The sequence below is a fragment of the Portunus trituberculatus genome, chromosome 50 (assembly GCF_017591435.1).
Source record: "Portunus trituberculatus isolate SZX2019 chromosome 50, ASM1759143v1, whole genome shotgun sequence".
NCBI lineage: Eukaryota > Metazoa > Arthropoda > Malacostraca > Decapoda > Portunidae > Portunus > Portunus trituberculatus.
The window spans coordinates 27,942,118-27,954,176 of record NC_059304.1 but is presented as its reverse complement, the minus strand read 5'-3'; the positions used below and the strand labels follow the sequence as shown (position 1 = coordinate 27,954,176).

The 12,059-nt window shown below is 50.7% G+C and overlaps 2 protein-coding genes across 2 annotated transcripts; both read right to left on the bottom strand.

The window, feature by feature from the left end:
• Positions 1-2,933: 2,933 nt before the first annotated feature.
• LOC123499943 lies at positions 2,934-3,521 on the bottom strand. The gene has a single exon (XM_045248474.1). It carries the CDS (start codon positions 3,519-3,521, stop codon positions 2,934-2,936), a length of 588 nt encoding a protein of 195 aa, XP_045104409.1.
• A 4,186-nt stretch (positions 3,522-7,707) lies between these two features.
• Positions 7,708-9,209, bottom strand: LOC123499941 (uncharacterized protein K02A2.6-like). The gene is made up of 2 exons (XM_045248473.1): positions 8,963-9,209; positions 7,708-8,807 (listed from the first exon to the last, which is right to left on the bottom strand). The coding sequence occupies exons 1-2, from the start codon at positions 9,207-9,209 to the stop codon at positions 7,708-7,710; spliced, it is 1,347 nt and encodes a 448-aa protein (XP_045104408.1).
• Between the last annotated feature and the right edge of the window lie 2,850 nt (positions 9,210-12,059).

The window sequence follows — 12,059 nt, the reverse complement described above, 5'->3', positions numbered from 1 at the left end:
AAGACGGGGATGGCTTCAGAATGGGTAGGATAGTGTTCTAAAAACCGTGTGTGGGACAGAGTTGACGCGAGATCCTTCTTGCCATCCATGGCAGGAGGGCATAACGAGACATCGGGAAGCTGCCAATAACCAACTCGAGGAAGTCGGAAAGAGAAGACAGGAGTGGGGGCGATAGACAAATCCATCATGAGAGAGGCGACTCGAAAGCCTAAAGGTTTAGGGAGACTAGGTCGAGTGATATAGCTACGCTTGCGAACGCGAGTCCCGCAATGTTGACACACAAGGGACAGAATCAGGAAGACGGAGGGTGCAAAACCAACACCGGAGCATCGAAGATTGGCGCTAGAGGTCGAGCAGCCAGAAACCTGCATCCACTAGTAGGCTAGGAATTGGAGCTGTAACCGCGGTCATGTGGCGGTTGTGATGATGATGATGATGATCAGGAAAATGAGACCCTCACGTCGACGCAATCTATATATTTGGTCGATACCTAGAAACAAAGTATGTATCTTAACAAGAGATTAGTCGAACAATAACACTCACGCCTCTCCAGTGGGGACGAGAGAGAGGTGAGCCCTTCTCTTGAATGAAGGTCGAACTCATTCTCCCTCATTCTTCACCATCCGAGACTGAGAATTTAAATGATAGCAGACAACAGATATACATTTAATACATACATATTACATATAAGCGCTCCGTCAGAATCTGTGTGTGCCGAAGGCGCCTTAACTCAGTATAATAAGCACTATTTCTGAACTATAATGATAATTACTACTATTTCAATGCACTTTCACTTACGTATTAGGGGTCTGGGCGTCTTAGGAACGCAAACAGCGGTGAATATTCTCCACCAGATGAGAGGCTTCAAAGCACGTCCTCTCCTCTCGGACATGAGGTGTATTCTCCCTGCATGCACCACTGTGACACCCAGTCGCCCCCCTTTTACATGTTAACAGGTCACTCTCGCACAAGGCGCCCCTCTTGCTTAGTCCATAGATCAGCACTTCTTCAACCTAAACATGTGTTTCGCTCTCCTCCTCCTCTCTCTCTCTCTCTCTCTCTGGTGTTGGTGGTAACACTCCCCCTGTCGAGTTCCACTCGAAACTGAGCCCTAGTTTATCATCTCCAACACCTTCTAGCCAACACAGCTTCGTAACTGGGCGAATGAATGTTGAGCTCTTCGTTTTCACTCTCACCTTGCGTACTTCACCATCTTAACTCGGCATGGTTTCCAGCACCAATCCTAACAACCACTTGTTTCGTGGCAGGGACGGTTCGGCAATTATGACCATATCCCCTTGCTGGAAGCTGCGTCCGGGTGTGGTTGGTCCTTGCCGTTTCCTTAACGTGGGGAGGTACTCTCGGGTCCAACTCTTCCAGAATTGATCTGCCATGTACTGAGCATGCTTCCATCGCCTCCGATACGTGTCCTCTATTGTTGGTTTGTCCCCGATGGGGAAGGTGTTAGAGCTCATTCTCAACAGGTGGAGAGGCGTCAGGGCTTCAAGATCATTCGGGTTGTTCGATGAGGGAGTAAGGGGTCTGGCATTGATAACCATTTCCACTTCTCAGAGTAATGTATGGAGGCGTTCATCATCCATGACTTGTGTGCCTACTATTGCTTGCATAATTCTTTTCACGGTACGGATCTTTTTCCCACACGCCGCCCATTTGTGAAGCTCTTGGAGGGTTGAATTGCCACTCTACTTGGTTTACTAAGAGTGCTTCTCTGATTTTACCATCCTTGCCCCAACTAGTGACTGCATGCTCCAATCATGTTGGTACCATTGTCTGAGCGGATGTGTTTCGGTAGCCCTCTCCGAGCTGTGAATCTCATGAGTGCTTCAATAAAGGAGTCAGCACTTAATGTCGCAAGGACTTCCATGTGTAAGGCCCTAATAGTCAGACAGACGAAGATGCAGCCCCATCGTTTTACTTGGGCCCTCCCTTGCTTCACCATAAATGGGCCGAAGCAATCAATTCCGGTGTATGTGAATGCCGGTGCGCCTGATCTCACTTGAACTTCTGGCAAGTCGGCCTGTCGTTCCTTGTTAGGTTTCCAGTTGTACCGCTGGCAGATTACACAAGTGCGTAGTATTTGGTCCAGCACTTTACGACAGTTCAGGAACCAGTTACGGATTCGCGTATTCTAGCAAGTGTGTATTCCCTTCCCAGGTGGCGAGCCTTGGTCTCATGTGTTTCCCTCACAATGAGTTCTGTGATCTTGCCTTCTTTGGGTAAGAAGATGGGATTCTGTTGATCTTGGTGAAGAGTAGCTCGTCTCAACCGGCCGCCTATTCTGATCAAGCCTTCTGTATCTAGATAAGGCTCCAACTGGTTTATCGGGCTGTGTCTCAGTCGTTACCCCTGCCATAGCACTTTCAGTTCCTCGGGAAAGTATCTCCGTTGCACACACTTCAGTACAGCACTTTTCGTTGCTTCCATCTCTTCCGTAGATAGACATTTCTTCCGGTATGAGTCACCTCCTTTGTCACTCTGCCATGCTACGAATCTTCTCAGCCATGCAGCCCCTTTCAAGAGCCGATACCACGATGAGTATATATCTGTCCCCACAGTTTGTCTAGGGCTTCTACCTTCCGGGTAGCAAATGCCATCAGCGCTCCAGTTTCCTTTTTTACTTCTGGGTCGTCACCTGGAATCGCTTCCCTTGTCATGCCTTCCCTCGGCCACTGGGTTTTGTTATGCGACAGGAAGGGTGGTCCTTGGGTCCACCTACTACACCGTTCATGCTCGTTGCCACGCAAACCCCGGCTGGCGTCATCTGCGGGGTTGAGTCCTGAACTCACATACCTCCATTGCTCTGGATCAGACTCTTTATGTATGATAGCTATGCAATTGGCCACGAAGGTGTGGAAGCGCCTTTCAGTGTTCCTTATGTATCTTAAGACAGTGGTGCTGTCCGTCCAGAACGCTCACCGCGAGATAGACAGGTCAAGTTCTCTCCGTAATCGCTCATCTGCCTTTATAGCTAATACAGCTGCACACAGTTCTAGCCTAGGTATGGTTAGTTGTTTCAGTGGGGCCAGCTTGGCCTTGCCGTATACAAAGGCAACATAGTGTACTCCCATCACGCCTGTGATTCTCAGGTAGGATACGGCACCATATGCTCGTTGAGACGCATCGCAGAAGTGATGCAATTGTATGTCACTTATAGTATCCTTGATGTCATGCTGATAACAGCGTGGAATCCGTATGCCCTCAAGGTGCGGTAACCCTCTCAGCCACCTTCTCCACGCATCCTTCGACTCGTCAGCTAGGAGCTCATCCCACCCTGTTCTACGTCTGCATTCTTCTTGAAAGATCATTTTGGCTCGAATAACACATGGAGCAAGGATGCCAAATGGATCATAAAGAGAGCTAATCATACTGAGGAGGCCACGTTTTGTCTCCGGCCTGGTTGGTACGTGAACCTGTACTGCAAGTTGATCTCTCTCCAAGTCCCACAAGATACCCAATGCTCTTTCGGTGGGAAGTTTGTCAGTCAGAGGGATCTCTTTCATTGTTACTGCTCTCTCATACCGTCGGCGGTATGGATTGCAGCACTTTGCTGTAATTGCAGGCCCACTTTGTGACTCTGAAGCCCCCATTATGCAATAGATCCCTCAGGCAATGTATGACGATTGTCGCCTTGCTCGTAGAGTTCACTGAATGTAAGAGATCGTCCACGTAGAAGTTCCGATTGGCCCCTTTGATATCCTCGTGGAGGTCTTGCCCATGATCTTGAAATGTTCGCTGTAAGGCATATGCTGCACATAATGGGCTCCAGACGCCTCCAAACAGGTGTACCTTCATTCGGTATGTCTCAGGAGGTTCAGACATTTTTCTGCTCAGCCACCACAAGAACCGAAGAACGTCTCGGTGTTCCTGCGGTACTAAGACCTGATGGAACATTGCTTCGATGTCTGCCATTATGGCTACTCTGTCCTGTCGAAATCGAAGCAAGACGCCCATCAGATCGATGTTAAGATCCGGCCCTTGCATCACTTGATCATTTAATGATGTTGACTTATATGTTGCTGCACAATCAAACACTATTCTCACCTTCTCCGGTTTCTTGGGGTTTAGAACTGGATGATGTGGCAAGTACCAGACCATTCCGGCTGCTTCAGGGAGTTCGGGGTGTAAAGTGCGTTCTGCATGTCCGTCCTCCACCAAGCGTTTCATCTCCTTTTGATAACGAAGACATAAGGCTGGATCCTTCATTAGGCGCCTTCTGAGGCCTATAAGTCGTTGTTCTGCAAGTTTCCGATTATCCGGTAGGCCCGGTTCCTTGTATCTGAATGGGATGGGCAGTTGGTAATGTTGATCTACCTGCTGTGCGGTTGATGACCATAACTTTATAACCCTTCCGTCCTCTATCGAGATACCATCCTTACATTGAAGCAAGAAGTCACTTCCCGGGAAGGGACCATGCCGGATTGCATTCTGTTGCCCCTGTGCTATCGTTGTCATCCCTGTGATGTGTGTGTTCGTTGCACCGATTGGCTCCCCATCTTCAAACCTCATAGGTCCATTGATGGTCCAGCCAAGGAGAGTGCGTGTTTCAAATGGTTCTCCGTCTCCTCCAGCTCTTACCTCCATAGGTAGCAAGGCTTGGGGTGTGTCTAGACCTATGAGGAGGTCTACTTCCCCTGGTACAAAGGTTGGGGAAATGTCCCGAAGATGAGGCCATTTAGCTATATCTCCATCCCTTGCAATAGAGCCTCTCAGTGAGGACAACAGTGTTGGTACTATGAGTGTTTTACAGAGAGAAATAGAGCGGGTTTTTCGTGTTCCGACGCTAGTCAGTTTCAAGTCAATTTCTTCGGTGGTGACTTCTCTTTCCTCGTCTGTGATGGTCCCGATAGATAGTGTTATTAGTCTCTCTCTCTCTCTCTCTCTCTCTCTCTCTCTCTCTCTCTCTCTCTCTCGGCATGCAACTGATCGGCCAGACTGCGGGTGCAGTAGGATCTGTCACTGCCTGAATCTAAAAGGGCTCCAGTGATGATGCTTGGTTCTTCGCTCTGCGCCTTCGTGACTCTAACTTTGACAATGAGGAGGGCGATCTGTTTTGCATCCTTCAGTCAGATCCCCTGATAAGCGTGATCTGACTTCAATTCTCCTCTTGTGGATTCTATTCTGACCCACCGGTAAGGATCTTTCTCATTGTCAGGTGTGGTACCTTCGGCCTCCCTTCTTGCCTTTTTGTAAGTCGTATAGTGAGTGCCACTAGTGGAAGGAATCGATGGCATTGTAGCTTCGAACGGTTCGCCTCGCCCTCCCTTCACACTCGGTTAGATGTCTCTTTCATCAGGGATGTTCCTCTTCGCTCTCTGTAGGTTTCTTGTGGGCTTCCACGGATGTGATCCACGCCCGTCCTTATGCAGTGCAGTGTGTAGCAGTCTTGAATGCCATTGATTGCATCCACCCATGCCGCACTTGACCTTGCACGCACAATTCTTCACCCAGTGTCCAAGTCTGAAGCAACAGAAGCGGCGGTGTTCCTCCTGCTTCATCAATTTCATGCGATCCCACACATCCATGTGCAGGAATTTCCCACAGTCTCGCACCTCATGGTGTTCCTGGCAGACCGGGCATGATTTGCCCTCCACCTCTGTAGAGGTCGCGGTGGTGAGTCCTACAGCCCGTTTCGTGGATAGGTTAGAGCGTCTCTGTTCTGCTCGTTGCTTCATTCCTCCAGTGTTTATAACGGTTAAGCACCTTTCTGCATTCCTAACTGCTCTCACTATGAAATCCAGCAGCCACTCTGCTTCACCTTCGATTTCACCGTTTGCTTCTTCCCACTTGTCAGATTCATCCATATAGTCACTCCTGAGTTTTCCTGTGAGCCTGTCTGTCATGGCCCCAAGTACTTCATACGCCTCAACGTGTTTTAATGCCCCCATTCGTTTTAGGTTGCGTACACACGTGCCAAGGTCATTCCAGAAGGGACGTAATCCTTCAATGTCTTCTAGGTTCAGGTTCGATCCATTCATGGCCTTCCTCACTAGGTGCCGGATGTACTTTCGCTTATCTCCACGTCGTTCATCCAGCACTAACCATGCCTGCTCGTATCCCTCTGTAGGGTCTGGATACTGTGTACAGGCATAAAGCTCTTCCTATGCTGAGCCCGAGCTTGCTGGCTGGCACTTCCACTCGATACAGGGGAGTCGGTCCTTCCCCTGTTGCCCTCCCCCCCCCGGTCGAGCACCTGACCCTGTGTCTCAACCCGGGTTGGGTCTCTCCTTTGATCAAGCGGTGATCCAGACACCACAGTGTGATCGGCGATCTGCCCCAGCGACATCTGCACCTTATGATCTCTCTCTGTTGCGCTTGGATCATAGAGCGTAGGTAATTCTCGGTGCACCACACTGCATCGTACTCATGATATAATCAAACATTTCCCGCATCTGGTCACTCTGTTGTTCTGGCCAATGCTGTCTTCGGGAACTCGTTCTCTCTGCCGCACTGGTGCTGGCTCCTTGCTGCCACTGTATTGCAGGAGGACTGGGTAGCTCCTCGCTGCCTGGCGGGCTGCCCGTTTCTGCTTTGTTTTCTTCCATCACTGGACGTAGAAGGCGTTAGGGACAAGCCAATGGTGGCTCTTGTGCGTGCCGAGTGCGCGACACACCCCGTGCGCCCGCCGAGTGCGCGACACACCCCGTGCGCCCGGCGAGTGCGCGACACACCCCGTGCGCCCGCCGAGTGCGCGACACTCTGCTGGTGTGTCCGCGGAGTGCGCGACACACCCCGTGTGCCCGCCGAGTGCGCGACACACCCTGGTGTGTCCGCCGAGTGCGCGACACACCCCGTGTGCCCGCCGAGTGCGCGACACACCCTGGTGTGTCCGCCGAGTGCGCGACACACCCCGTGTGCCCGCCCAGTGCGCGACACACCCCTTGTGCCCGCCGAGTGCGCGACACACCCCGTGTGCCCGCCGAGTGCGCGACACACCCCGTGTGCCCGCTGAGTGCGTTATAACCCGTCGCAGGATACACCAACACAAGCCAAACCAGGGCACTACACGTCACATGTGTTTAATCCACCAGGTGTTCACTAAACGCCTAACCACCGGGAGAGAGAGAGAGAGATCTGACGAGGAACGAGAAAGAGAGATTCAACACTTACCAGTGGAGAGAGAGGACTCGCGACAGAGACGACTCCCTGGCGGGATCCCGCGTCTGGTGAGCCGTGGCACCTGTCTCACTGAGTTTCGGACCTTTGCTGGGCAGGCACGCTCCGTTGCTGTTGCTGGGGCGCTCCTGGCGGTAGTTACGCACACACAGACGCACGCACGTCTCACGTCGCTCTCCCAGTGTGAAGGTCACACTCCGCTCTGCCTCGTCCGCCACTCACTGGTCAGAAGCCTCCGCCCAGCTCAGCCTTGTGTACTCACTCCTGGTTGTCCATACGTATCGACTGTAACCGCCGTCATGTGGCGGTTGTGATGATGATGAGGAGGAGGAAAATGAGACCCTCACGTCGACGCAATCTGTATATTTGGTCGATATACAGTGTCGTAGTCGCCTCGCTTGGCGCTCCGATTACTTGCTTACTCCGTACCGAGCAGATAATTAACTATTGATGCCCTATTCCAACAGCTACTCAGCACGTTCTCGTAACATCCCTCCCTACAAAAGTAAAAATTTATATTAAACGATATACTACGAGTTACATCGATAGAGATTATACATAGACATGAAATAGTTAGCAGGCAGTGTATCGCTCTGGGGGCCTGCTTATGCGTGATGATCTGCGTGGAGGTGCAGCTGGAGGCAGATCCTGTGCCACAGACTCAGTTTGCGGTGACATCATCTGTTCCCCGCTGCCGTGATACTGTTCTATCGTCTCCCCTATGCTGTCCGTGTCGAATGAGAGGCGTCTGGGATGAAGATTACTATGCAGGTGAGAAGCAGGCGGGGTTGCTGGTGGAACTAATGTGGGACGTAGATGCCTCCTGTTTCTCCTGTAACACCCGCCTCCCGATTCCACTTCATAAGAGCGGTACGGCAACGATCGGATGACCGTTCCCGGTACCCACGACGTGCTGCCTGGTACTTGAAGTGCTACCTGGCTTCCTGTAGGTAATGGTGGTAAGGGTTTAGTAGTACGATTATAGTATTCCGCCTGTATTTTCCTTGCCTGTTGATGTTTATCATATGCGCGTCCTTCAATATCCGCTCTTGGTAACAACAGCTCCTGACTCACTGGTAGAGGTGTGCGGCAGCGACGGGCGAACAAGCGTTGAGCTGGGGACACGCCTGTTTGTTCACTGGGTGTGTTTCGCCATTCCAGGATTGCTAGCATAGGATCTTGGTTGCCTAAATGGCACTTCTGCAAGATGCGTTTTACTGTCTTGACTGCATTTTCCGCTTTCCCATTAGATTGATGATAATGCGGACTAGATAAAACGATCTCAAAATTCCATTCCCTGGCAAACCTCGCAAACTCAGCCGACCGAAACTGTGTTCCACTGTCCGCCACGACTGTCAAGGGGACGCCGTGCCGACCAAACTGAAACCGGCACTGGTCAATCAGAGCGTGCGTAGTGATCTGATGCACGTCTGAAACCTCAAACCAGTTAGTGGAGTAGTCTGTCATAATAAAATAGTGTCTGCCTCTAAATTCAAAGATATCCATGCCCACCTTAGTCCACGGAGTTTTGGGTCTCTCGTGAGATAATAATGGTTCACGCTGCTGTGATGGCTGGACTGCGGCGCAGATGGAGCAGCCCTTCACGAGATCGTTCACGTGTTGATTCATACGTGGCCAAAAATACAGATCCCTGGCTCTACGTCTGGTGGCTTCTATACCACAGTGTGCGGTATGTAAACTGCCTAGAATCTTGTGCCGAGCTCCCCGAGGTATAACTAATTTTGCCCCTTGAAAACGAGCCCATTTTGCGTGGTGAGCTCATTCTTGGACGGTCTAAAATCTTCCACTATGGTAGAATCCCACTTGCCCGACTGAATAGCTGAAATTACAGCCTGAAGTTCCTCGTCGTTAGCAGTCTCATTCTGCAGATCTAGAAGGGATGCTGGTGTTACTGCTAAATCAAGTGCTAACTTGTGTTGTTCCAAACTGATGGTAAAAACAGACTGCTGTTTTTCGGTGCGACTTGGCAGTTGCCGGCTCAGTGTATCGGCTATGGGTACGTGTTTTCCCGAGACGTAGTGAGTGTCCAGGTTATAACGTTGTAGTTTGAGCATCATACTCTGCAGACGCTTGTTGGGAGCATCGTTGATAGGGCGACATAGGATGCTCTCCAGAGGCTTATGGTCCGTCTGGACTTGAAATTACTGGTAGGCCGTAAACGAGTTGATCGAAGCGTTGAGTAGCGAACACAATGGCGAGCATCTCCTTTTCTATCTGTGCGTAGTTCTTCTCTGCGGATGTCAAGGAACGGGATGCGTACGCGACAGGCTTTCCTTCTTGCAGTATGGCTGCTCCCAGTCCGTAGCTTGAAGCGTCACACTGAAGTGTGACAGGCAGCCGCGGATCATAGTATTGCAGTACTGGGGCTGTCGTAACGAGCTTCTTAATTTCTTCAAAAGTCTTCTGTAACGCTGGAGACCACTGAAACTCCTTATCCTTTTTCTGTAGAGCACGAAGAGGTTCTGCCACAGCTGACAAACGGGGTAGGTATCTCGCTAAATACGCTACAGTGCTGAGAAATCCACGAAGCTGTGACACATCCTGTGGCGGTGGCATGTCCCTGATAGCTGTAATCTTCGATGGATCCGGACTCATTCCTTGTGGCGTGAGTCTGTGACCCATGTAGATTATATCCTTGTGGCGTGAGTCTGTGACCCATGTAGATTATATCACGAGTCTTGAATTGAACTTTAGCGCTGTTAAGTCTAATATTTTTACTGCGACAGCGCTCGAGGAATGCACGACAGTTACGATCATGACTTTTGCTAATTTCCTCCGGGTTGGCTCCGTACCCAACAACTAGCACATCGTCTGCACAGATGAAGACTCCGTCCAGGCCCTCCAGGGCGTGCGTAAGGTGTTTTTGAAAAACTTCTGGCGACGACCGTAGGCCAAATGGAAGACGCAACCATCTGTAGCGACCAAAGGGTGTGTTAAAGGTGCACAGTAAACTGGATTTGTAATCGAGGCGAATATGGAGGAAGCCTTGCCGTGTATCAAACAGTGAAAACACGCGGGCACCTGCCAGGCGTGACAATACTTCCTGTTCAGTGGGTATGGTGTAGTGCTCCCTGCAAATCGCAGCGTTAAGCTCCTTTACATCCAAACATAATCGAACAGAACCATTTTTCTTGAGAACAATAACTGGCGAACCTACCCAATCAGTAGCCTCGTTTACCGGTGTGATGACCTCTTTTTTCACCAGTTCATCCAGATGAGCTCTAACATTTTCACGTATCGGTTCTTGTACGCGTCGTTGAGCGTGGACTACCGGGTGCACGTCGGGCTTCAACTTGATGTGATGTGTCACTCCTAGGTCGCCTACAGTCGTGGAGTCAAACACATCCGGAAACTCTTCAGTTACGTCCTTAATTTCTTTCCATTTCTTTCTTGGTGTGACTATCGTGTTGCTGATTACACACACACTCTTCCTTGTAGATTGCAGCTGGACGTCCGGGCTAAGTGTGATCAACCCTAATTCAAGGCTGGTGTTCAAGCCCAGAATTGGCTCCGCAGGAGCACCTGAAGACCGTTCTGCAATATAGAACAAAATCAGTGGCTTCCGTGGGGCGTTGTAGAGACGAAGCTGCACAGTTCCATATGTGGGGACAACCGAACCTTCGTAGCCTCTGAGAACTGCTGCGTGGGTGGGGTTCACCTTTGTCATCATGCTATCACCTGTGGCGGCTTTGTAAATGTTCACTGGCATAACATTGACTTCAGCTCCACAATCAACTAAGAACTGAACACTCTTCTTATCCAGCTGATACTCACAAGTGGCGGCGTCCAGCCGACCGATGCTGTTGATGGCGTTGACCCGGTTTGTTTTTCGTGATGACGCATAATCCCTCGGCCATCGACCCCGACAAACACTGCTGAAGTGATTCCACTTGCCACAACTGAAACACTGCCTCCCACGGGCGGGACAAAACGTAAAGGAGTGCCTATCTCCCCCACAGTTCGGACACTGAGTCCATGAGCGAGGCGCCGAGGACTCATGGAGAGGTGTCATCACAGACCGTTTTACTGCAGACACTTTTGTAGACACTGTACACGGTTCCACGTTTTCCCCTTCGAGAACACGCGAGTGTTGAGCCACTTGCTCGGCACACTGAACTATGGTGATGGCCTTGTCCAAGGTCAAATTGTTACCTTCCTCCAACAAGCGATGACGTACTGCACTGTCTGGTAAACCACACACCAACTTGCCGAGGATGAGCTCTTCGTTGATATTTTCAGGCGTCATCTTTTCAAACTGACAAGTGGAAGCGAGACGTCGCAAGGCCGCAACAAACTCGGCTACTGGTTCACCTTGTTGTTGTTGCCGAGTGTTGAACACAAATCTCTCAATACACCTATTTTCAGTCGGCATCAACTCCTCAAACTTCCTCAGGATCTTGTCAACGTCATGCTTGTCGTTTTCTTGTACCCAAGTAAACGATTTGTACCGTTCCTGAGCAGCAGCTCCACAAAACGACTCGTGACGACTTCTCGGTGAGTTCTGCACCCTCCAAGTAGTTTTCCCATTCAAACTTAAACTTCTTCCAACCTTCAGCCGTTAGTAGCAGTGGTCCAGGTGGTGGTAGAGACGTTCATGCCATGATGGTGACGAAGGCTCACTCGGGGCACCATGTAACGTTATAGTGGTAAGTGAAACCAGGATGTTCCCGTAACTGGAATTTATTTACAATACACCACGAGTCACTTGACACAAAGCACTAAAGCAGGGGGCCGCTGGGCTGTGGTGGTGAGTGGTGTGTGTTGGGTCCACGCAATGACAAGAAGGGCCGCCAGACTGGTAAGGGCAGCAGACAGCGAGGGAAGCCGGTGGTGAGCGACACGTGGGCCTTGGCGAGGGACAGGGCAAGAGGTGGTGGTGAGCCCGTTAGTGGTGGTTGGTGAAC